The following is a 26,506-nucleotide window of genomic DNA, read 5'->3' as shown; positions in this document are numbered from 1 at the left end:
CGGGCGATCCGGCTCGCTATTTTCTGCAACGAGTTCGATTGGAGCGTGCCAGCCGTGTGCACACGCCGCATCCTCTGGGCCGTTTTTGCGGCAGTTAGGAAGAGATGGCCGATCCACCCTCCTCTCCATAATCCTCGATCCGTATAAGAATACTCCACCTGAAATCCGTACCACCTCAGATTTGTGAGGTGATGCCTTTGACAGCGAGAGAGGATGACGAAGCCAGCAGCTCGCGCTGTTTTAGATATTTTTTCTTGGACTCTAATTTTCTTGCGTTACTATTGATTCTTTAAAATGTCTTGTAAGATCTTTCTTTTTTTCAAATTTTATTGCTGGGAATGTAATTTGGAAAATTGCCGTGATTGCGATTTCTTCGGTTTATTTCCACTTTTCATTTGAATGTTTCATCCCATTGTCGTCGTTTTTCATTTCCTAAGGTTTAACTTCCTTGTTATACAATATTTTTTAGTTTTTCTGTTGATGTTCACTTTAAATAGTCGAACAAAGGATTATTATTTAGTAAATATTATTTATATTATATTATTTTTCATCTATTCGATGGTCCTCTTCGATGATTTCCTAAGAAAATAGCTTCACATTTTAATGTTTTGATGTGGAAAACTCTAGGATTCTGCATTTATCTTTTAAACTTGTTGCTATAAGAAAGGGAAGGGATTTTCTTATTTTTGTAGGAACAGAAATTTGAATAATTCAAGAAGAATTCGTAGATTTCGGAGAACATCAATTTTATACTTCTGTTTCTGTCATTGTTTCCATATTTCCAAACATTTCGCTTATTGTTATAACTTTATTTTGCGAAACGTATTTTAGACTAATTTCTTCGTTATTTTTTCCATGGGCATTTCTATGAACTAAACTTCACCTTTTCTTCTCAGAAAAAAATTCTGTAATTTCATTATTTTAAGTTATTACTTCCAAGAAGCGTTTATGAGACTATAATTGACTTTCCTTCATTTTCGTGCACATCTCCATGAAAAATTATATTACTACACTGATGTCATTATCTGACTATAAAGTACATCCATTTGCTCTGTCGTTGAAAATTTTACTGTTAGCTCCGCCCATTCCAGATAAATATGCTGCTGGATCTCGGGCGAATCTCATTTCTACTGGTCATTTCGTACGCCCACGCAAATTTCTGTGTATATCGTTAGGATCTGGGCGAAGTTCAGTTGACACCAGGAAATATATCAGATCAAAGATGCCAGCGTGAAATTCTGTGCATAAACTCCTACAGAGCTCATCTCATTTTCTAAATATTCTTTTTCCACGAGATTTCCCCATTTTTCGTAGGAATATAAGAGGATATTTGCAATTCCCCATGCTTTTTTTCCAGCTGATACCAAACTAACTTTTTAGAAAAGAGTCAAACGGTTAGTTTACGTTGGATTCGTTTTTTTCACTAGATACAAAGCTAAAGGTTTAGCGCGAAGAAGTCGTTTGGTAACTCCGCTATCGTACAGCAAAAGCAACGTCACTCGAATAATTCATCTACTGTAGCGCCGCAGGGGATTGGCCATCTCCATCCTTTACAGAATTTCCTGGAGCATTGCACTGCCGTCTTGGATTTCTTAAAATCTTTTGATCATGGTTTTTTTGCTCATTTAGACAGGATTTTTTTCCTTGCTGAAGACTAATTTCTTTTCCAAACTTTTCCCCGTGAGGAGAATTACTTTAAATCCTAGATATTCGATAATTTTCTAATTTTGTTTCTAAAATTTCACTAATACTCCTGGAAAAGGTAAAGGAAACCCAGGCAAACGGGACCCACCACTTTGTTAAGATTTCCGAAAAGAAAGTCTGAATCTGCCTCATTTTCTTCAGATCTTCATGTTTTAAGCCGTTTTCTCCACAGAATTCATGCATGATTCTTTCATCTCAAAACATCTTTTGGAAAAAAGGAGACAAATTCGTTAAGTTTGCTAATTGTGTGATATAAAGAAGTTTTCGACCTCGAGATGACCTCCTATAATTAAATTGCCTTGCTAACATACTCAATTATTCAATTAATGCACTTTTTCGATCCAACATCGATTACGTGGCATTCCCAGTAACGATTTTTCATCGCATCCTATTTCTGGACGACTTTGAGTAGAAAATCCCGGAAAATTTTGAAATTTTGTACTACGTGCTCTGTGCGACTATCCTTGAGCGCATATAGCCGCGTTTTTTCTTTACGACGAATCGAGACGGCTGGGCATGGTTTTAACGAATGATATTGTAAGGTGTAACCTAATGCACAGCTAGTTTTTCTGGATTGTGGTGTTTAATTTCGTTAGCTCTTGTCGCTGGCTCTTAATTCTTGAAGTGTTGATTTTGTTTCTGGAAAATTCTTGCAAACAAACTAAAATCGCACAAGGTTAACGAATATGCCTAAGTCACGTTTCTAGTGGCACTACGTTGGCGTCCTCGACGAGGTTATCCGTGGAAAAAATTATGGTAAATTATTGCGCATAGCAGATTTTTTTTTTTCGGAATTTTAGCTAAACCTCTTCTTTTACGGGTTATATTACTCTTCCGAAAATCATACTCTGATTTCAATTCCATTGAAATATGATCTTTTTCCCGATGTTTTTTTTTCGTTGCTTTTTTTTGCCACCATACTCTTTGCAAACCTTAAAAAAAGCAAAAAAATTTAATGGAGAATTTTCTTGTACAGCCTCTTTCGTGGATTTTTTTCTTTTTTGTAAATTTATTGTTTGGAAGATAGCAAAATATTTGGGAAATTCAGAATTCCGCAAATGGAAACCTTTTTCATCCTAATACTATTTTGAAAAAAGGAAGGAAATGCAAAGATCATATTTAATCCTATTAGCTCAAAAAATCTATTGATTTCGAACTGATGCTTACGCTCAATCATATGACATTTCTGAATGAGACAAGCAAAGAATTAAATTTTTATGTATTTTCCCTTTTTTCCCTGAAGAACTCATGACTGTGATTGGTTATAGTGTTTTCTTTATTTTCAAGCGTTATTTTTCATTCTGAACCGTCTTTTGTCTTCGTAGAAATATTTAATTTCTGTGTAAAACACCTAAAAACTCGTACTGGATCCCTTAAACATAAATTTAATTCATCGCCCTCTCCATAAATAATTTTCTAAGGAATAACGATGAAAAATCGACTAAAGAACGAAAACACATGCATATATCTACGAGGCATTGCATGAATGATGCCCCTATTTCACGCGCATCTCCATTTCTCACAACATTTTCTCATGTGTACGCGAAAGATGCAAATTTGCGCCTGAACGTATTAGATTTCACGGACACATCACGTGCTCATCATCATCATCGTTGATTAGCTTCCTTAAGGATGTTCAATACCATGAAATTGGTCGAATAGTCGAATTTTCGAATATTCGATAAATTTCGTTCATTCTTCTTCACATTGTTCCAGCAATCATATTCTCCTAATGATGTATTGATGTTGTTATCTGAGCAGGAAGTGTGGATCGGACAAATGGAGGCCGAAAAAAGGCAAAACATTAACATTCACAATCTGTTCCGCTCAGAAATTTTCATTCTTGATTGATTTATTTTTCCAATATTTCTAACTCTACTTTTATATGATGACTTATTTTATTTTGCATTTCTCCTCAATTTTCGCTGGAATCAGCGCTCAAAATCATCCCGGCAGATTGTTTGCGGTTTGGACGAGTTGTGAGATGTACTGTTTGAACATTTGATTTTTTCCTCGCGTAAACCCTATTTATCCCCAAATTTAACCGAAAGTTACTGAAAAATGCGGTGATTAACTCAGCAAACGAGTTTACAAGAATAATGGGACCATCACATATTCACGTGACATATATCATGCATGTACCCTGAAGATAAGCCTGCACCGGGAAACTCGTCCACTCTTTTTTTTTTCAGGTTAAGAATTACATTTTTAGACTAATTCGATGTACGAGATCACCGCACTACCTGTCTAACAGGTGTTTTTACATGCTATGCCCTGTGTTAACATGTGAGAACCGCACCGCCGTGAACTCGTCCACATTTTCCAAAATCCGTACATTTATCGCATTTTAGAAACCCTTCTATTGGTCCATGACCAATTTCGAAGGATTTTGGGTCAAACCCCAGTGTTCTTAATTAATTCAACCTTCTAAATTGTTGGAAAAAAAAACTCAGCAAGAATTATTTCCAAGCATTTTACATACTATCACCTATGCTGTAATTCTTCTAGATTCTTCCTTGAATTATTTTTTATACTCACTTTTCAATCGTTTCTCCTTTTTCCCCTAACCAAACATCTCCTTACCGAGAACGCCTCCGTTTCTCGTCCGCCTACCGTAACCCGAATAGAACCACCATTGGTGTCGTGCATCTGTATCCTTTTTCTTGTTTTTCTTCGAAATAGTTTCTTACCGGTGTGTATTTAACATGAATGAACTTTACCACCCTTTTTCTTCTTTTTTTTCTTCTTTTTCCTTCAACTTTTCTTTTCCTTCTGTTAGCAAGTGCTAGAAAAATTTACGATGCTAATTTGGCCAAATAACGACTCCTGAAGCTTTCCAAAAATTTATAGGGGACTTCGAAATTGAAAGGACAACTCGTTTTCCCACGAAGAATTTTCTGGAGACAAATTGTTGTCATTCATCTCATTCTTTCCTGACTTCTTCTTCTTTTTCTTTTTCTTTTTCTTTTCCTTTTTTTTCTTTTGAACTCACGAAAGTATGTATATAGTCAGCGAAGGTTCTGCTGCCTTCTTATTCATCTAATCCATTTGCAATTTTTAAAACTTCAATGGTATTGTTAATTATTTTTTCTCGGTGCTAATCCAAATTTCCCATGATTCTCATGCAGCTGGTGGTTTTGATTTCAGCTTTAGTATGAAGTCTCCTTTTTGGGTCCTAGTCCTCATTGGACCATGATTTTGCATTATTCATTTCTTTCCGGTCCTTGTAGATTAGTCCAATACCGAACGGATCAACATTGAACTTGCTGGTGACTGAAAGAATGCGACTGAACTCCTGTACATAGAAGACTGAAGCACGTTCACCTCTGTAATCTTGGAGGGAATTCAGCACCATTTTCAATAATATCGCCCAATAAACGACTACTTTCACAAATTCACCTTATGGACGTACTTTCACGTAACTCCAATATTTATCAAATTCTATAAACAAACAAAAAAATCCACTGAACTAACAGTTGCCCTTAGTTTGCTCTTGTTCCTCTCCGAAATTCAGTCCTACAACACTATACGAATATTCATAAAACTCCATAAATTGATTACTTTACAACAAATAAATTATTCTATTCACAATGTTCCAACGATTTTCAGGATGACTGCTTTTCCAATTTGGAAATTCCGCGACTTTCGTTTGGAATTTCCGACAAATGTTTCTAGTTCTCCATTTTTGACCTCCCTGAGTTTCTCTCTTATTCCACCACTGGTACTTCATTGTAGACTCGAAATGTGTTTGGTTCCAGAAAGGGATTAGTCTAACACTCCAAACTTATAGGAATTCAAAGCGGTTTGCTCAGAGGACTGTTCTGATTCGCTGTGTGTCTGTGTCTTTTGATTGTTGGGAGAATTGCTAACGGTTCACTAAAACTTACCAATTACGAAATTCCATAAATTAAAAGAAAACAAGCAAAACATTCACTCGTAAAACGAATATATCTACATGTGAAAATGAACTACAACTTGAGACTTCATTTCCGTAATTTTCCTCTATTTTGACGTCGTTAGAACATAAAATAGAGACAAAAAAAAGTGCAAAGAAAGCTGCTTATTTGAGCTAATATGCAAGGATACTAAAAAACGCTGTTATATCTCATTTAAGGCGGCCTATTCTGAATTCCACCATGTTGGGGTCTCTATGGGCAAATGTAGATTTCGGGTTGCGGAAATAAGTCGGTAATCGTCCTGAAAAACGACATCGGAAACGGTTTTTTTTTTCAAATAGGTATGTGAAAGCGCGCCGCTTTGTGATGTGCTTTACTTAGCGGAAATAGTACGTTACCCATATGAGATTTCAATCAGTTTCTAGTCTGGATAATATCGCGGTTCATGTCCTGTACGCTTCCAAGTTTAGTAAAGCAGGTTAAGAAAAAGTACGGCTATTTCCCAAACACGTCCACTAGTTGATCATTATCATATTTACCTTCATTTCTCATCCTAGGGCCGCGCATACGAGTCTGATTGCTACCAGGACGTGGTGGCCCCGCTTATAGTAAACGCAATTAGGGATTGTAGTATACGCCTTGGAAAGGTACGAGCTATATCAATTGTATAACGTACACAGTTACATGGTACAAGATTCCCATACATTGGAAAAGTGTTGTCGTCCCGCAAATCCCCAAACCCCACATCCTGAAAGAACAACTACCTGAAGGGAGCATGGAGCCTTTGGCAACAACATTCGTTTCGTCAAGCTGAAATGCCACACACTGTCGAGTGAACTCCAAGAAGCCACCCCATCTCGGCTTCTACGATATCTCCGTGTGCCGTTTTCTGCACTTCGTTTTCTACACTGCGGCAAGGGCAACAGCAGGGTGGCCACACAAGAATACAACGTATCCAGTGCGGGTTTATACTACGCAAATAATACGGTGAAAACCCCACATCACAGCAATATACAATACTGCTGCGATGCCGATGAGAAGAAAGTAGGTGATTGCGCTGTTGCTTTGAGGGACGATTACAACAACGTGGTGGAGGGATTTGGCTCAACGGCGTATAGAAGCGCCTTTCACGACTGCGAGATTCCACAGGACGTCAGCTCTGGATTGCTGATGCCCAGAACCGCTGATGGCAACAATAAGGACGTCTTCTGTGATGAGCTCAATGCGTTGATTCTAAAAGAACACAGTCAGGAGGTGGCCACTGTCGGAAAAGATACAACTGCGCAGATCTGACTTGAACAACAATCCGGAGTGCTAGGAGAATCGTATTATTCAGCAAGGTGCACCTCGGATAACGGTGACCTGGTCGACTTATGTGAACAGAAAGGCCTCATAACCAATTTCATGTTCTTTACGAATCATCGATTCTATTAGCTCACGTATTCAGTACTCAGCGGCAGGAGTTAACCTTTTGATGTCTTAAGAACAGCGCAAGCAGAAAAAGAGGACTTTCAAACTTTTTACATTCTGACTAGGAACATTCTTCAGTCGGATATCCAACTATTCAGAGCTGTCTGAGACGTTGCATTCGACTCCCACCACAGTTTAGTTCTTCTCAACGTGTGTCTATTCTATGTATGTTGTGTTTGGAGTATGGAGCAGGAAGATGTATTGCGATGCGGGCTTCCTGACAAAGTGCATCCAGGACGCTGCAAGGAAAACGCTTCCGGTTCAAATGCTGTGGAAGAAGGTTCCTTTTGCATCTGCGTGCAAGATACACCTACAACTCTGTATGTGTCTCCCACAGCACTGGTGAATTCTTTTAATGAAAACACCCATTTCAAAATAGCAGTCACGATTTTGTCACCCGAATCCGACGTTCTAGCGCGGAAAACATTGGAAGCCTTCTAAATAGCACCCAGAAGTCCAACCATGAATCGTAAGGAAGGATGCATCGCTGTGATCAACGAGCTGGCGCCGTATCAAGACCTGTACGGGTTTTGACCTACGGGGTCAGAAGCAAGGGACATCGTTATTAGTTACTATTAGCTGCGCAAGTCAAACAATCGGTGGTCCGCTAACATAGCGGCTTAACAGCTATCAAGATGAGCGCTATTGTGGTTTGCCTCTCTGACGTTGTCTTTGAGTAGTCTCTTTGCTAGGTCATATCTTGTTGGGTAACGAGGCGTTTGAGGGGTAGATTACAAGGAGTTTTAGGCTCTGAAGAAGGCGATGACGTCGAAATGCTAATAAGAATAAAGGTGAAATAATAAGAAATAAGAATAAGAGATAAAAAAATAAAAATAAAGGAATAACATTTTTGGGTCTACTCAAACAAAGTAGTGCACGATTCAACTCATTGCCACTGCATTGCCAAGATTCAAGGAGGGTCGAACTTGGACTTACTGGTGATTTCATTCCAGAAAACATCTGAGAAGGGAGTTACGTAGCGAACTGCAATAAGACTGGGATAACGAATGGACATCAAGAGCAAAGGAGTTTGAAAAGGCGTGGAAGGGCAAGAACCCACCGAAAGAAAATGCTTCACTAAAGCAGTCCAGCTGGAAGATGAAGAAGTGTTCTTCGGCCCTCAACACTGTCAGTGGAGTTTCTGTCAGTAAAGCAACACTGCCAGTTTGGAGGGATCACTTTGGAGCGATTAAAACCTTGCTAAACCGGCAAGCGCTATCATTTCTTGAACTTCAGTATGTTGATAAACATAAGATGTTGATGAAGAGTCGTCGACCGAATCGGAAGTTTTGGTCTGTACCCAAAAGATGAAAAATGGAAAATTTGGTGGAGGCAACGTAATTAGCGCAGAAATGCTGAAACATCTTTCCCTTTCTAAGATTCGTAAGACGACAAAGATCATCCGCTCAATATACAATAAATACACGAAAGGATACCTGATTCGTAAAGACACGCTATCAGAATTCCCCTCCAAAGGAAGTTATCCTTCACGTTCCCAAGGAAATATCGAGGAATCTCTCTTTTGCGTGCTATGTACAATGTTTTGGAGCGGATTATCCTGAAGCGACTTATTAAACATCGCGAAGAAACAACACGAGACGGGCAAGCTGGCTTTCGTCCTGGCTGATCTATCCAACGATTCTGTAGGTGTTCATCGTCAAGAGAGTGATCGAAATCTCGCAGCGGTATTCGAAGCCAATGCAATTAGTCTTTCTCAACTTTGAAGCACGCTTTCGGTTCTTCTCATTGAGACCGTCTTCTCAAAGCGCTTCGCGCCAATGTAGTATCAAGAAAGTTCGTTCGCCTATTTGAAGACATGAATCAACTAACAACTACTGCAGTGCGAACACCACCCGGATGTACAACACCATTTGAAGTGGTGACTGAAGTAAGACAAGGGACATAGGCAAATCCTTCCTGAACTTCGCTGTCGATGACATCATACAAAAAGCAGTCTATAAGTGTCCTGGGAACATCGTCATAGCACCATCAGAATGGTGGACGATCAATCGATCCACCTCGTCGATGAGTTCTGTTATGTGGGCTATATGCTGAAAAACAACGCCAAATATAGGTAAGCAAAGATGCACCAAGGCCACGTCTGCATTTAACTCCTTAACGAAATGCCATCGGAGGCCTGGGCAGCACCGCCTACGGTGATGGGGAAGCTTGACTTCACAGAAAGGAAGCTGCTTAGATGGCTGCTTGACTACTTTTGGATTATGCCACAATGAAGAGTACAGAATTATATGTGGTGTACCGGCGGATAACACGTGGAAGATATCAGGATCTTGCACCGCCACCAAACGTACCTACAGAAAATCGTCTGCTTTTTTTGACATCTACTGAGAAGACCAGCAGATCGCCTCGTTCAGCGATTTCTGAGGAATCCGTGTTTAAGCGGGGAAAGCTTGCCTTTCTGAAAACGGAAAGGAGGACTATTGGACTGAGGTGGTGAAATGGACTTGAAGACACTCGGTCGGCGTGGATAGGCAGTTCAAGCGAGACGTAAGGTTTCGCGGGCTGTGGAGTACTGGCGAATGGATTGATACTGTGCACGCTCTCGTAGAAGATCGAGAAGATTGTACAGAAGTATGCTTGAGGACGACATCTCGGCGAAGACGCGTCAGGCGACAATATCAACTTGTGATTAAGATTGTCATTCTCGCTCCAAGGCGCGAGCACGAAATGAGCGGACGCTGAAAACTACGCTTTGATTAACTATCTAGGGCAGCCATACAAACAAAACTCAGAGCCAACATCCCGATCAGTAATGTAGCAGACTAACAGCAATGCATGATGGACAGAGTTAAAGACTATAATTGTGAATCGATTCGGCCCTTTTAGGCTCTAAATAAGGTGACTTGTCGAAAATTCAGGCAATAAAATCACTTGATACCCTTGTGAAGAACTGAACAATGTTTTCACATGACGGGGTTCATCGAAAATTGGACACTTTAATATCTGAGATCTTCTTTTGCGTACAACTGACTTGTTAAGCTGACTTACTAGACGGACCCCAACTTCCAAAGCGATTTCCTCAGATCTTCCAGAATTACGTCAGCATGTGTCCTGGATATCTTTGGTTCTTTCGATTGTCTCTAAAGTTCTTTTTGATACCCATAGATGTGATAACCGAAGTGCTTCCAGCGCAAAAGCTTTCTATATTCGCCGGTCTTCTGTTCCTTGTTTGACCTGACAAGCTCGTTCATTGCGAGGCTAGGAACGTCTTATCCTATAGCACCATAATTGTGTTTCCTGTTTTGCTCTTCATTTTCTTGAGACAAAAGCATGACGTCAAGGGTGTAGAGTGCAATCCAAGGTAAAAACACTGGGAGGTCTTCTGTTATGGTATTCACACAATCATTTATGTATCTATCAAGAGCAGCGTCATAGCGTGAATAGCATTGAGGTGTGGCAGTTGGTGACGAAACCGCGCTGATGAGTGGGCGATGTATGATGTCTTGAATTGTCCATTGATGCTATCAAAGATCTTCATACTGCGACACTGCAGTGCAATCGGCCTGTGATGTAAACACTCGGCCTGATTGCCCTTATTCCATTTTTTGCAGGATTCCAACTACGCTAGATCGGTCCAACCTGTCATTTCCCACCTTCACTCGTTTCAGGCCCGATTCGATTTCGTCAATGGTTGTCTCTTGAACCCTCCATATGTGTGGGGAGAGCTAGGGGAATTGGGGGATTGGAAAACTCTTCTGTTGAGATGCTCTCGAAGTAGTTATGCCATCGCTTTACAACTTTACTCCGGTCTATCAGGAAGATTACATCGTCTCTATTGACCAAGAAGAAATTCTCGACTTTTTTCTCGCGATGATGAGATTTCGCCAGTTGGTAGATGAGGGGTTCACCACAGTGTGTCCTACTCTACTCCCGGTGTTTGGATCACTGTCACTGATGACTTTGGAGCCATCCCTAATGTCCTTTGCCTTGCTACTGGAACATCTTCCCTGCATCGCGCAGATCTGCAATCCTGCATCGTTCCAGTGCGACCGCTATCTCGGGGCGAGCGTCCCGCAACGTACCGACATTCCATGTCGCTGCGTCGATTTTGGCAATGTTGTGAAACTGGCGGTTATGAGACTGTAAGGCACGTCTAATTGCCCATGCCGTCTTATCTGAAACATTGGGGACTTGCACATATACTTCACACTCGCCGAACCCTGTGAGTTCGCGTCGAATCTGATGGGCACGTCCAAGCTTTCACCCTAATTTCTCCTCATTTCATCTAACAATATGATGTGATGGCGCCTGCCACGCAGGTCCTTCGCCGGTTTCTAATTTCACTGATCCCAGAGGATGGAAGGCTTGCTTAGCCCTGGCCTGGAATCTCAGAGTCCTTCGCGCTGTGCAGCGCCTTAGACCAGTGCGCCACTCCAGCTCCGCACCTTTTCCTGAAACTGTTCACATAATTCCTATTTCTTGTCTGGTGAGAATATTCTATGCAATGCCGTCGCATATACTTATATTTGTCCAGATGACCGCGGTCCCTCTTCGATTAGAGCAGGCTAAAGAGGCGAGAAAGCGTATGCACTGCGGCAATCGCTTTGCCGCATCTGCCAAGAAATGTGCATTTATCTTTGTGTTATTTGATTTATTTCATGATCTATGTTGATGTTCCTATCAACGCCAACGTGTACTATTGTTATTGATATTATTATAAAGTACGTAGTAAGGATAGTGATGTACCTCGGACGACCTTTTCAACTTCTTACTACGTATGTACTGTGGTCATCCAGGCTAATATCACTATCGGCGACCACATGCATAACTTTTTTGATACTGCCTACGGTTACTTGAGAGGATGCAAAAGACTCCACCTGCTATTTGAAACTTCAACGAGTCCAATGCTCTTTGTTCCATCCCACTATTCTATCCTGATTCAAACAAGTTCTCAATGTCCAACAATTTCAGGAAGAGCAACGACCACTGTTTACGATCGCTGTGCTGGTGTCGGGAGTGGTCGGCGGCCTGGCCGTTGTCATTGCTGTCGTGTATCTGTACCGTTTCTGTCTTAAGAAACGGCCTCCAGTTACAACGTGAGTAGTTTTCTGATTTTTTTTTAGTTTTTAACTGCTTCTATTGCTACTCCCTTGTGTCAGGCACATGTCTAGGCAACAGTCTCGAGTCTTGCCAAAAATCCGCGATCTCTGCTTCTGTGCCGCGCTCCATTGTATTTCGGGCGGACCTGCCGTAGAAGTCAGCGTGGTGGGACCCTCGCCGAACTTGGCCCTCGGGATAGCGGCCGTTCACTAGCCACGCTGCACTACTGCGATCGCAGTCATCTCCCCACTATTGAGAATCGATTCGCCGTGGACGTTTATTGGACTTTTAGTCAGGTAATCTGCCCAAAAAAATATGAGGGTTGCGGTTGGTGCGTCGCGGTCGCGCAAATGTACATGGACTCTGTTGGGTCCGTAACAAATTAGATCAGAATTTGATTTCTAGTGTAGTATAGTCTGAGCGACTGGGTTTAAAGTGCAGCGTGGTTTTCGACCATTTGCATGTCTACGAGCATGTCACCGCAGCGCATTTTGTATTCACACAGCTTGAAAGCGGAGTAAGGCGAGAACCCTACCGCGCAAATGTCAATCTAGAGGTCCGTCAGCAGCACAGACTGGCCGCAAAGCCTCAGCAACGCCGGTGGGACGCACGCGTTCGCGTCGGAGAGCGTCATCGACACGAAAAGCGAGCAACGCAATCTCTGAATAACCGACTATGAATAGTAGGAACATCGCCCTGTTTGTGACTTTCTGCCATTCTGTCCTTGGTTACGGTATCTATGAGCAACTGCAAACTCGTCCTTTTCCAATCCCATGAGCAGGATGCGCGTTTTTTTGCCGCTGGTGGGACTCTGTGTGTAACGACAGTGTGACGCAGCAGGAGTATCGCGTTTCTCACTGGACCGTGGTGGCTCACACCCCTGATCATGACCGTTCTATCACCTTTTTCTTCCATATTGATTTGCATCTCGAATATAAATGACCGATTTGCCACAGATAGAATTCTGAACAACAGGTGGATACTAGGATTTTCAGGACCGCAGTACCGGAGGCGAAACGCGAACAGATACGAAGCAATGCGACAAGTCAGAGCCGGCCACTTCCTTTACCTCTTTCAACTGACCCGAGCACTCCATTTTTGTCTCATAGCCCTTCAAAGGAATATACGTAAGTAAATTTTAAGCTTTTAAATCTGCAACTGTTAAGAACCAAGCCAATGAGGAATCAGGACAAAACAGCAGCAGCAGCAAAAAAGGGAAAAATGACGAATTCGCGTCCGGACTAGAATGTTTTGTGGGAAGTGCTTGTTTGCCCACAGTAGCATATTCGTGACTGCAGATGAACAACTGCCATTCGTGATCGTTTACTTACTCTTAACGGATTTGTTGTTGTTGGAAGTAGATTCGCTGGAAAAATTAGCACTCCTGAGAGCGATTATGTCATCTGCAGTTTCAGTTATTTGCTTGATCGTAGATGCTTGATTGATGCTTGAGGGACAAGATGTTTGGCGGCGATAACTCTAAGAACTTTTTTTGCGGATTTCTCGCTATCTCTAGATTCTCCACAGATCTTGATTTTATAAGATTTCCAGGCAACTGAAACTAAGTGTCCCGAAGGTTTAAATGCTCGAAGTACTGTTGAAAACTACATCTTGGTCGTTTTTTTTTCTAGATTTACATTCTCAGTCCTTTCACGAATTTGAATCTGGTATTTGTACACATATGTGTATCTGTCTAATTACTGCCATGATTAACTTTTCTCTATCTTCCGACCATAGTTCTAACAAATTTTAATAGAATTTTTGATAGTCTATATGACAACTTTAAGCAGTTTGTAGAAGAAGTACATATAAGTATTCCAGTATTACCATATATAAGTATTCCAACAAAATAACGTTATCTATACTAATTAAGGCAATTATTTGAGCAGACATCAATAGGGTAGCGTTTCACTGTGAACAATGAAATTTGTGAAATCATCTTTTTAGCTCCCATAGCTTTCTTTACATATGTGTGGCGTTATACACGGATAGAAATGTAGTCGGTAGGTAGGGAACGCAGAACTGAAGGAGTAACAGAATACAAAAAAGGACTCGTAAGCTGTCTTTTTACGTACAAAATATCCTCTCTGCAATATTTTAGACCTTCCAGACTGTCGATGTGACCTTCACTTTATGTATTCAGAAAGGAAACCGTAGTCGAACGAGAGTCAACATTTGGTTCACCAACTCGGATAGCTCAAGTGTTTCCATTAATTCCAAAAGAACATGCAGTACCGTATATTCAGCGGTCAATTCAGGACATATCACATAACAAGTGTGAGTTTATTTACTCATTTTGTCTTATATAGCCAGTAATGTCTCATTACTCATTTTTCAAAGACTTCACATTGATTAAATTGTTGCAATAAAAAGACTTTAGTTTATTTCTTTATTTCTTTTTTTTTTCTTTTGAAGGCGATGTCTTTAGTCGAACTTCCACTCAGTTTCTGGACTCGGTATTCTGCTATTCGGAGTTTCTGTTCCAATCTTTCCGTCCTTCTTCAGCTTTCCTTTCCGTATCTGATGGTCCCAATCGTGCTCAGTCAGCCGATCTGCTACAAGCCGATACGAATCCCGACATACGCCGTGCGTCGTTCGATGTACCGCGAGGAACTGGCAGGCAACTGCCAAGCACCGAAGGACTCGAGGTACGTTGCTCGATCTCACTGCTTAATCTTCTTGGTTTCTTTTTGTTTGTTTGATTTTCTGTTGTATATAATTGTTTTGTACTTTATTCCACCATCTTTATTTTTGGTTTTCTTGATAGGTGGATAACATGGATTAAAGAAGCTTGAATGCTCACAAAGCAGTTTAAACTTTTACGCTCCCTTACCTTCCCTAATCCCAAGAAAAAAAAGAGAAAAAAAATGTGGTTGATGACCATCCTAGCAGCGGTTTAGCAAGCCGGATCTTATCGTCAGCTGCCTCAAGCTATTCGCTGTTAGCGGCACATAGTGATAACATCGAAACGTCTAATGGTCAAAAACTTTTGATGTTAGTGCCCATGGAAAACGCTTTACGGAGACCATAGATGCGATAGTAGGAGGCGCTGCCCCGATCTCCTTCACTTTTCAACTGTTAGCAAAGAGATCCTCATCACTTGAGCTAGATCCCCTTCACCTGAGAAAGAGTCAGGGTCCTCCCTATCGCACCTATGAAGGCGGCTAGCGTTGAATCTTTTGAAAGGATGTTGAATGAAGAGTCATTGAGTATGTAGATAGCGCTGATTAGTAATACTAAACACTCCAAGTGATGGAATAATTATTCATATGTGTAATATATGTTTCCAAACTGAATAATTGATTTCTTTATTAGTGCACTTCTGAAACTCGTTTAGTAATGAAACCAATAAGCGCACACATAAGGAAATGGAGACAATTATTCAAGTAGTGTAGAGAAACTAACTGGGACGATAATTGCTTAATTCATATAAATAATTGATTAGAATGCAGTTATGAAAGATGGAAACATGACAGGTCAATATCGAAATCATCAAAATTATGGTGTTGAAAAGATATCCCAATTTGCATAAACCTGTCGATGCTAAAGGCAATCAATCAAAAAATCCAAACTTTAATTCACTCGTAGTGCCTATACTTTGGAAAGTTGACTTTGTTTCCAAGATAGAATTCAGTTTTTGGTGGAACAGATGAGAGGGTGTTCTAAAACTAATTCTGCTGTCTTTCTGAAAAAAAAAAAATGTTTAATACCAGGTTGAGTAGAAAAAACTTGTACTTTACACAGTTCAGACAAGTTCTTGTTTCTTTATTTTTCAGTTGAAGCACTGAAGGTTTTCATTTATTTTGTTTACTAGAAATGTTGATGCAATTATTCAGCAGAAATCAAACATTCGACATAACTAGAAGAAAAAGAGGAAGTCTTTTAATAGTTTGGCACCATAAATATAAGTTTATCATAGAAGCTTCATCTTTTTTAAACACCAACAGAATTCAGCACGTGCTGGAAAAGACTCAATTCAGGGGATCATATAGAACTTTTCGCTGGCGAGAACTTCTATAGGTAAATGTTGAAAATAACTAATTATAATGATTTGCAACTAATTCAAATTAGTGTCCCTGATAGCGAAATATATGCGGAATCCACTATGGAGAACTTTGCTGCTCGTCATTTATGATGTTGAATGCAACATTGAGAGCCGGTTTTTTTTCACTCGTCAAAGCGGGTACAGTCCTATAGCGATTTGGATACAAAAAACATTCATTTTCACGAATTGGTATTAAATTTGAAAATACTAGTTGCCAGCTAGTAACGATATGTTGGTTTATTTACGAAAGAAAAATTTCAATGAAACATGTGACATGACACAATTTATGCCTGGCATTGACGGGGTGTATTGATCGATTCATATTTTCGATCGCGTTTGTCCTTATTTTCTTCCAAATAATTGTTGAACAATTAAGTTGTGTTAAAATCAAGCTAATGACAGCTAAATTGGTAAAATAGACACACATGACCGTAGGTCGCATTCTCCTCCGGACTTATTATTCTGACTTCATTAGCGGTTTTAGAAATAGTTCGGTTACACCACAAGCCAAGATTTAAGGTGGAAATTCGGTAGCTACGGGCGGCTGACAGCTAGCCTTCAACAGTAACTTCGAGTTCTTGCTTTAGGGTTACGCTTATTCACATAATATAGGTGTTTCCCGCACGTTAATCTCTGGGATCTTCCCTGACACATGTCACTGTGCATCTTGTTTTTATTCCTTCACCGTTCTCCTGCATTGTTCTGTTCTGCAACTGAAATAAGGACTATCGACTAGTAATCAAGGTATTCTAAACTACTTCTTTACTTTATGGACTCTAACTACATTTCTTTCTACTAAAGGCAGCTCTGCACGAATCTAACGTGGTGAGGGAATCCGCAGGAAATGATAGAGCTAGCGTTGTACATTGTGGGATCCGGCCTGATTCCGCTCATTTATATGTAATCTTCGCAAAAAATACGGTGTTTGCTCTTATAAAGTACATTAAAACGCGCCACCTTGTACACGATCCGGTTCCGTCACCTGCTTGTTAAATGGCTCTACTTTACCAGGCAGTCGAGGAAAACTTACTGGGTTTCGACAGTTCGCACATGGATGTGACGCGTTGCAACAGAAATCGCCCAATTAGCGGCGTCTTCCACGCTATTAACTTACGACGACCAAGAAGAGATGAGGGGGACTACGGCGGATCCCGCAATCCACAACGCCATCTCTAGCTTTTCCGACGGATTCCCTCGCCATGATTCGTGGTATGCTGCCTTTAAGTATCAAATGAACCAAACGCAGAGGAATTGTCAGAGATAGCCCGTTTTGGTAGCAACATAGACGAAGAGAAACGTTTGCTTCCAATTCATACGTGGAAGAAATAATGAAATGACTTGTTAAAATACATGTTCTCGTTATATTATTAATATAAAGTCCGAGTTTAGAAAACGAAGAGCTACAGCAAAATCTAAAAGTCAACATTTCGGAAAGTTGATCTTTCGGCTTCTGAATTTTGGTATAGCTCCGAGTTTTCAAGATGATAACACATGTGGTAACCAAACCAAAACCACATCAGAAATAATCTGAGAAAGAATATTTTAACTTCTTCATTCAATTCAAGACTAGTAAAACACATTGCGTCTATTTTCATATGCTCATTTTCGTGATCTCTTGGCGATGTTTCTGGAACAACTAAAAAGTCTCTGGAATCTAGGAAACTTGCATACTGCTACCCTAAAACCCGTACTTCTCGTCGCTTCAATCCATTTAAATGGTAATAAGTAGGTCCTGTGAAGTCAGAAACCACAAACAAAGCGAGCACCGAAATATATGCCATCAAACTAGATTTTATCATAAATGCTGTCTTGTGTATCAATGCATGGTTAAGACGAGATACCGACACACACAGGGCAATACCCGTCCTGCAGAAATATGAATAGACAAAGCATTTCATAAGTGAATTAGTCACTTCTATGTTCTACACACCGACCACGTATTGGGGAATGTATTCCTGTAGATCAGAGCGTCCTTTTCGCAGCTATCCCCTATTTTCTGCTCGAATACCAAAATCTATCGATTATTTATTATTAAATCAATCTTCACTCCTCCGAAAATCCTCAGAGATAAAGGACGTTCTAAGAAATATTGAACCCAAAACAGAAGAAGAAAGTCAACGGCAGAAATAACAATAAAACAACTAAGATCATGGTTTTGTGGCTTATTAGCCATGAAAGCATCGTTGTGGGCTTGGAACCCAAACACAGCGAGCACTACAATAAAAAAAAGAAAACATGGAATAATGAAATGTCAGTGAGAACGGTCCCGTTTGATGGAAAGCCGTCCACAAACCCATGTTCGATGAAGAGGAACGCTATTCACAGAATAATTCAATCAAAAATGTGAGAAATTGCAGCATCCATTATGGAAAGTAAATGATTGCTGTCTCAAAAAAGAGGCATTTTGTTACCCGTGGGCTGGCCCGTACATTCTAGGTAAATAGAACTGAGGTGAGCAAAAGTACAGCGGATAAAGGTGCGAGATTTCTGAGACACCTCCTCCATTCCCAACAAATGCTACAACATCTTTGTTCAACTACGCAGTTCTTTAGAAGACTATGACCTAGTGAATCAAATATTAAGAAGCCTCTCAAGATTTCTCTTCAGTTGCTTTAGGCTGTGCTTGCACATCTGCTGATTTGAGAATATATGCAAAACATCGCTGGACGGTCCGCGCGAGAACATCTGCAGCTCCGCACACATTGTAGTCGACCATGTTTTTTGGATCCAGGACAGTGTGAAGGCCCACCTGGTGTTCCTCTTGTGATTTTATGCTTTCTGATGTATACTTGCATGCTTTACATCTGGAATGGGGAAAGAAATTCTTCCGCACTTTAGTTCAATCATACGAATTCTAATTCGGAGCGTAAAACTTTGTCAAGGATGTCACAAAAAAAAACTAAAAATGGGCGGGAACATCGTGAAACTCTTGTGTTTCGAAATACGTCAGCTCTGTACATGGACAAATCCCAGCAATTACAGGATAACCAGGCAAAACGTGGAGAATAATAGGCTACAGAGTTTCTTCGAAATGTCTTCACTTAAACATCAAGGATAAATTTACCCCTATTATCTTACCTGTACACGGGATGAGAGTGAGCATGCTTCATTAACGCAGATTTGGTGGCCTTTACGCTTGCTTCACACTGTTCGCACTTCACTTGTCTTATGTTTTTCTCATCGATGTATCTGGAATCGATGCATCGATGTATCACTTCAACAACATCATGTTCTTCTGTTTTTAGCGAATGATTTCACGAGAAAGTGTAAGCTCACTTCAATAAGTTCTCAAAGTCTCGAGAAATATCTTTTTTCGAGCGCGGACACACCCTAGGAAAGCACTCCTGGATTACGGCACATAGCTTGACAATATCTCGCCGGTCTTCGAATAATTCCAGCTAAAACCTATTTCTAAGAGATTTGAACAACAATAACCATGTTTAAGTGTTGTGACTCACATTATTAGGGTGTTTGACTCGCATATGTTCATAGATTCGATACTTGTCTGTTTCGCTTGCTCCGCACAACTTGCACCAAAAGCCGCCGGCATCGGCATGCTGGTTAACGTGCGTATGGATAGAGTTGTCGTTGCTCATCACTTCACTATCGCACAGTGCACATTTCAATATAGGACCAGGTTCTCTGAATAAGGCGAAGTTTTTTTTTTTTTGGATTTCTCTACATTCTCAACGATGTCCCTTAATCACATCAGTAATTGCGACACGCATGCACCTTTGCCGTGCTGTTTTAACTTTGCGGTAGAATTCAATGTACGCTCGACGTCGGTCTCGACCTTCAGGACGATTGTCGATCGATTCTATGTCGACGAATAATTCAGGCTCTTCATCTTCTTTCGAATTCGATGATGTGTCCACTGATGTGCTTGGTGAGCATCTCACTTCTGCCGGAGCTTCTGTAATTAAACGTAACAGCATCACTTTATCACTTTGAGTAGATAGTATTTTGGTAGATACGTCACTGTGATTTTGAGATATTTTCCATAATTCTGTTGTCGTTATGTCGAATCGCGCAATCAGTGTGAGGCCTATTAACTCTAGTATACCCATTGCTAAGTACACGTAGACACGTCTGCGTAGAAAACTATGGGCGACAAATCTAATCTAATTTGTTTCGTAGATATCTTAAAAGATTTCGCTTCACCTAACGTAAAAACAACCAACTGGTAATATGGTAGGAAGCGTTAGTCACGTGATGAAAAGAGATTTTTGACGTTGACCTAGCCCGTTCCAAGGCTGTTCTGCATAGCCTAAATCTGTGCGACCATTCACGCGCTAGTCATTAATTACAGTCCAATTCGAAAGTTTTCCGTTATGATACATATCGAAAACCAAGATATTTACAAAGCGGCACAGTTTTTACTACTCCAAATGTGATCATAATCAAACAAAATTATTCTTGGAGAAATTCTGGGTGACGAAAAAAGAAATCACGGAGAGGAAATCCTCGAAAATAAATCAGCGGACAAAAATAAAGACGAATTTGACGAAAACGAAATATCTTATAGAAACTTTCTATCCGGTCTTCGAGTTCACTTGCCACCACCACTCTTCGAACCGCCCTTTGATAATCAGAATGTTTGCGTAAATAGGACTCAGTTCTCCACATACACCTTCGCACACATTCACGAAAAGGTCGCCAACGAAGGCAACTCACGTGACGAAAGTCAACACAACTTTAAAATCACCTTCGAAGAGCAATGTGTAAGAACTCACCTGTGATTGGTGACGCAGCACATGACGTAGTAGGAGTGAATGTAGTTGGTGGCACGCAAGCAGAAACACATGGAGGATCTGCCTTTATAGTTGGATGAGTCGGTTCGGAGGCGATATGCGGTTGTTGCTCAAGGAGACGTTTACGCTCTTCTTCGTTGATGACTGGAAGAACTAGGCGAGGTCGTTTAGGCACTGGAGCAACAAGTCCACTCAGCTCCATCGAAGGAATATACGATGAGATTGTGCTGGTTGGCTGAAAAGTTGTTTTTTGGTGCTCTGTTGAACAAGAATAGGCAAGAGTTCGTGATGACATACCAGAATTCCTAATGATGAGCTGATGACGTTTTCATCCGTCTTCGAGACCTCTGTTGTTATGGGAAGAGTAACAGGTGCGATGATACTCAAAGGAGATATCGAAGTGGAAGTAGCTGTAGCTGAAATCGTACAAATTTCTTTTCTTTCACTTCTTTTTTTTCTGGTGAAATCTATTTCAAAGTAACGAGTTAGAGTAGATTTATTCATATTTATTACTTACTTTATCAGAATGTCAACTTGTTTAGTCTGGGAAGCCTTAAGCAAAGTACAAGAAAAGCACGCTTTGTGAATTTGAGACTGTCATTACATCTTTTTGAATTGAACAACTACTCATATTTCTAAATGACGTAAAGCTTCATTTCATTAGTTAATGTTCTGCTGTGCAGTTCTATAAAAACACTATCTCCGAATATTCGGAAAATTGTGTAGGAGTCGACGATGAAGTTTTTTTTGTATGTTGCCTACGACTACCACTACCGATTTTCATGGTTATGTTACGGTATCATTTCGGCAGCACTTTCATGCAACTAACCAGCTTACTGTTCTCAAAGTAGCAGTTGAGTGGCAAAGCATGAAGGATGAACATGGAGAATTGTACACATAGCGCATGTTAGGAAACAAAATGAAATAAATGCCTACTGGTCATTGAATTGTGATCATTTCGCATCCAGCTTTTTATCTAAAGAGTAATCAGTTAAATAGCTTTTGACAAATGAGATATCCATGCATTTTGACTATTGTATGTATGTGGTATTTAATAAATACAGTATTTACACGCCATATTTTATGTGATGTATATTCAACCTATCGCCCAAAATCGTAATCACGTAGTCTAATAGGCACGCACGCTTCATTGTTATCAATTTGTTGACTACCATAATTCAGTACTACAAATAATAGTAGTTGAGGTTGGTGGATTCGAATCAATAGCAATTCAACGTATAATTCTTACTTAACAAATAGCAAAAACGGAGGTCAATTTCTCTAGAAAAAATATCCAGTTTTTCTTTGAAAAAGTGCCTTGGTTTTTTTTTTTTCGATTAGCGACAGGTTCATGGAAGTAACTAGTTTTGGGACGTCTACATTTTTATTGCCACCTAATGTAACTGTCTGTTTATGAACCTTTACATTTGAAAAAAAAATATGAAATTTGTATCTTTATTAACACATATGTACCAAAACAAGGTGTACTTACTAGCTCGTAAATTTTCGAGGTACTGTTGCACTGCTAGACGCTGAATGTACTGTTGCTGTAGCCACTGATTTTGTAGCAAAGCCGTTGGGTTGATGGAAAATGCCTGCAAAAAGTATAGGTACATGAGTTTTTTTAAAGGCATCACCCCACGAATCTGAGGTAGTGCAGATTTCAGGTGGAGTATTCGTATACAGGATGGGAGACTACGGAGAGGCGGGTGATTCCGTCCATTTCTTCCTAATTGCCGTAAAAAACGGCCCGGAAGATACGGCTTCATTCGTTTTGGCGCACCATTTTGTACAAGAGGTTCGATTGGAGCGCGCCAGTCTTGTGCGGCGCCGCATCTTCCGGGCCGTTTTTTTACGGCAATTAGCAAGAAATGGACGGAATCACCTCCCTCTCCGTAGTCTCCCATCCCGTATACGAATACTCCACCTGAAATCTGCATCACCTCAGATTCGTGGGGTGATGCCTTTAGTACGCGATATTTTGCCTGAAAAAATACGACCTCAATAGTTCGTCAATTTTAGGAACATTTTTGGAATATAGTTCGTTCGATCATGCACTTTTAGTTGGTAGCAATGTCGCAATGGGGATTTTCATTGCATTCAATACTATGCAAACATTATTGTCTAAAGTGCAATCCGTACTAACTCGTAAAGTTGTACTAGCATTAATAGCGGTAATCATTCACGGTGTTTAAAGCATTGATGGAGCGTTTATAGAGCAGTTCGATGAGATCAGATTACAATTAGGGTAAAAAGCGGAAAGAAAAACAGCAATGTGTCAATAGCTGAAACTTTGTGTGAGCAGCTAAAATCAGCGTATTCTCTTTTGAAAAACCTCAGATTAAAAAGTAAATTTGCTGTCTTCTCTGAAAACTACGTCATACCTTCGCCTTTTCCCCCGAAACATACGGAGAACCTTCACGTTTTGCCCGATTTTCCCGTTCCTATAGCGGACGACTAGCTTTCTAACGACATTTTTTCATCCAAATTTTTTTAAAACACTTATCACAACACACATCATTTATCACTTGCAAATCCTCATTTTGTCTTTTTTTGGATTTACGGACTATAGTAATTAACAGAAGCCGACTCCAAGCGTAAAATAATGTTTAGTAACTCTTCTTTACTCAGGGTAAGGAAAAAACTTTGAAAATCCAGCTAAACACTACGTTTAGATATAAATATCCGAGCAATACCGCAAACAAACGTCAAAACTAAATATTTCGCTTTGTCGAACATTGAGGTGAAATTTTTTCCTCTGGTATCTCAAGACAAAGAACTGAATCCGACATATTTCCTTAGTAAATTAGTGTACGATATTATTCGCTAATCACTGCTGACTGCTTGAGTACTACTGGATCGAATATGACCTAATCGTTTCAAATATTAGGAGAAAAGACACTGCTCAAAATATTTCCTACATTGAACAATCTAAATTCAAACCAAAACTTCGAATTTCGAAATAATATTTCAACTAGTTCAACAATTATAATCTGATTATTTGGCTTCTTAACGTATTATACCTTGTTCTTGTACCATTTTAGAGCTAAAATTTGTGCACTGGGAAACGTATCTTTTTAAATAGACATGAAAAACAACGATGTTTTTGTTGTTGAGTTTACAGTTAGACTCACGTTGTAAAGGCATGGGCGTGTGGTGACGGAAACTAGTCGCATGAGGTTTCAACGATGAATGTTACAGCGAACGTTTATAGGAAGGGTTTCAGTTGTTTAGATAGGTGAGATTTTATGTATTACGACGGTTTTCTATTAGTATCATTCCAAACTTGATAAAACTTCTTCTACCATCATCTCATTTTGCAGCTAAATACTATTGATTCATTTTTTTTTGGTTGAGTATTATTGATCCACTCGAGAGAATTTTAGAAATACTGAAACAGAATTTCTAAAATCATTGCTAGTTAGTGCACTATTACAAATTCATATATGTGTAGCTGAATTTTTTGAATCCTAGATCACAGTTTTCACTTTCACAATGTATGCTAGAGAATGAAACAGGAACAGTCCTACTCATGCGACCTCTAACATCAGCTGTTATGCGCTTTAGTACAAAAAAAAAGTCAGTGGATCCACGTGTTACAACAACTAATCGACCTACTAATCTTGGAGCAGATGTTATTATTATTTAAACAAACAATGGTTGAGACCCTCATCTCCAATCCACCCCAGAGAGAGGTTAAAATGTAATGAACACAGCCTAATCGAAGGAGTTGAGATGCTTATCAACTCTTTTGATCGGGACAGTACGTCGTTTGTTAGTGCATGTGAAAACGTTGGCTAGTTACTAAAGTGGCAGATATGTATGATCGAATGTATGAACACAGAACAGTGTGTTTTGTGATTAAACGTGTTGTGTCTAGGAAATAGTGAGGAACTAAACGGCTACATATCATTGCGCGTCATCGCAACAACAACTCGATCCAGCATTCTGCACTTTCTTCTACAGAAGTATCACCGGACCCATTCGGTAGATTTCGCAACAACGAGGGGATGAATGTGTTGAAATAGGGCACGTGGGCGTAATGTGTCTTTGAAAGTTAGTCACCACACATGAGAATTTGAGATTTCTTTGCTCTTTGCCATTACAGATTAATGGAGGGAAGTCTGGTTCTGTTACTTTAAGAATATCTCCTAACCTATAGTACTAGAGTTTTGGCGACAGTGTAGTTACCTATAGTCTAAAATTACTGTTAGAATAGCTACTTCCAATTCACTCAACGGCGTGCACACAATCAATCTAATTGGAAATAATTGCCTTAGGAAACCAAAAAGTACTTATAGCATGGCCGCAAACTTCGTAGGTCATCTTCTTAAGGTGTGACACCGCTCAATTACCCCTCGACGCCGTTTTTCTTCGCGCAAATAGCGCCTTTTCATTGAGAAAACGACTAAGACGCTGTTAGCAACAATTGTTTGCGTCAACGGAACTTTTTCTCTTCTCAATGATGTCATAGTGAATGCTACGCGGAAGTGAAAAAAAAGTACCTGCTGTCCGACAGAGGCGGTCGCACTTGTGAGGTTCGGCGATGCCGGCATAGCAGCAGCCGCAGCCAGAAGTTGAATATAGTTCTGATCCATAGCTATTGAGGATCAATTTTCATCTTAAAAAGTTTGGCAGGAAAATTTTTTTCCGGTTAACAACACTGCGAAGATTCGGTGATGAGAAATACTTGAGATGGGAATAAGTCTTGAAGAAACAGGTCCAAGAGAGATAGTGTAATCACAAGAGGAAGAGAGATAATGTGGTCAAACAATAAGCACTAAGTAAAAATAAGAATCATATTGCAAGTTGTCGGTAGTGTTTCAATACAAGGAAAAGTGTAGAATGAATAGGGACGACCGAGAAAGTTGGAATTAATGCGAAGGAACTGTTTCTATAGTAGCAACATTAACATGTACTCTATCATTTTAGTTTTAGCCACTGTGGTGTAATGCGGGCGGGCTTGTTTTTTTTTTTCTTGAATCAAAACTTATAGCTATTCTCATGATAGACTTATTTAAGAAAGAAAAACAACATGCTGGAAGGGTCTCAGAGAAAGATACGGTGCCCATTAACCCAGAGATTATGCGCATTTCCCTGGGAATATTTAAAAGAAAAAACTTGAAAAAGTGAAGTTTACCTCAATTTTATAATGATGTATTTCTTGAGAATGGACATATCTTCATGACCTTTTTAAAAGTCGCTGAATTTGAGGATTTACATGGAAGCAGCTGAGGAATAAGAATTGGAGAGAGCGTAAATGGTTCCGCACGGTGGCTTATATTCAGCAAAATCAAAATAACTACTCCTAAGTTCGTATTCCGCAACGACGAATAATTACAGTAGTCAGGGGAATGCGTGCGACAGAATTCCAGTATGAATAACGGCTTAGCATTGGAATGCACGAAAATACCAGGAGAAATCACGCTATAATCACAGATAGAGATCATACTAACAGAGTCGGCCGCAACGCTATGGAAGTTTGCCGTTTATATAGGTCCTGACGAGGCCAGAGTAGACAATGTACAGAGCCGCAGCTGGCGCGAAATAGCGCCGCAAAGAGACGGACGCAGAATTTG

General features: G+C 40.1%; 2 protein-coding genes across 3 annotated transcripts in view; one reads left to right on the top strand and one right to left on the bottom strand.

Annotated features, from left to right (window-relative positions):
• RB195_017386 (uncharacterized protein) overlaps nucleotides 1-17,352 on the top strand; it is a gene marked incomplete at both ends in the record, with an annotated part of 36,189 nt that extends 18,837 nt beyond the window's left edge. The window contains 6 exons of one of the 2 annotated variants that reach the window (XM_064184363.1): nucleotides 8,887-8,958; nucleotides 12,003-12,127; nucleotides 13,127-13,258; nucleotides 14,275-14,408; nucleotides 14,637-14,779; nucleotides 14,899-14,916. In XM_064184363.1, coding sequence (XP_064040245.1) covers nucleotides 8,887-8,958; nucleotides 12,003-12,127; nucleotides 13,127-13,258; nucleotides 14,275-14,408; nucleotides 14,637-14,779; nucleotides 14,899-14,916 — 624 coding nt within the window. Of the gene's footprint in view, nucleotides 1-8,886; nucleotides 8,959-12,002; nucleotides 12,128-13,126; nucleotides 13,259-14,274; nucleotides 14,409-14,636; nucleotides 14,780-14,898; nucleotides 14,917-17,187 lie in introns of those variants that run through there. The other variant, XM_064184364.1, reaches the window with a different exon arrangement.
• Nucleotides 17,353-18,766: 1,414 nt separating this feature from the next.
• RB195_017385 (uncharacterized protein) lies at nucleotides 18,767-25,525 on the bottom strand (the record flags this gene model as incomplete). Its single annotated transcript, XM_064184362.1, has 9 exons — nucleotides 18,767-18,980; nucleotides 19,255-19,365; nucleotides 19,453-19,574; nucleotides 19,635-19,818; nucleotides 19,909-20,089; nucleotides 20,910-21,162; nucleotides 21,225-21,343; nucleotides 22,420-22,522; nucleotides 25,433-25,525. 9 exons carry the CDS (start codon nucleotides 25,523-25,525, stop codon nucleotides 18,767-18,769), a joined length of 1,380 nt encoding a protein of 459 aa, XP_064040243.1.
• Between the last annotated feature and the right edge of the window lie 981 nt (nucleotides 25,526-26,506).

Source organism: Necator americanus, chromosome II (genome assembly GCF_031761385.1).
Source record: "Necator americanus strain Aroian chromosome II, whole genome shotgun sequence".
Lineage (NCBI taxonomy): Eukaryota > Metazoa > Nematoda > Chromadorea > Rhabditida > Ancylostomatidae > Necator > Necator americanus.
Note: the sequence above shows the minus strand (reverse complement) of the source record. Positions and strands in the feature narration are given on the sequence as shown.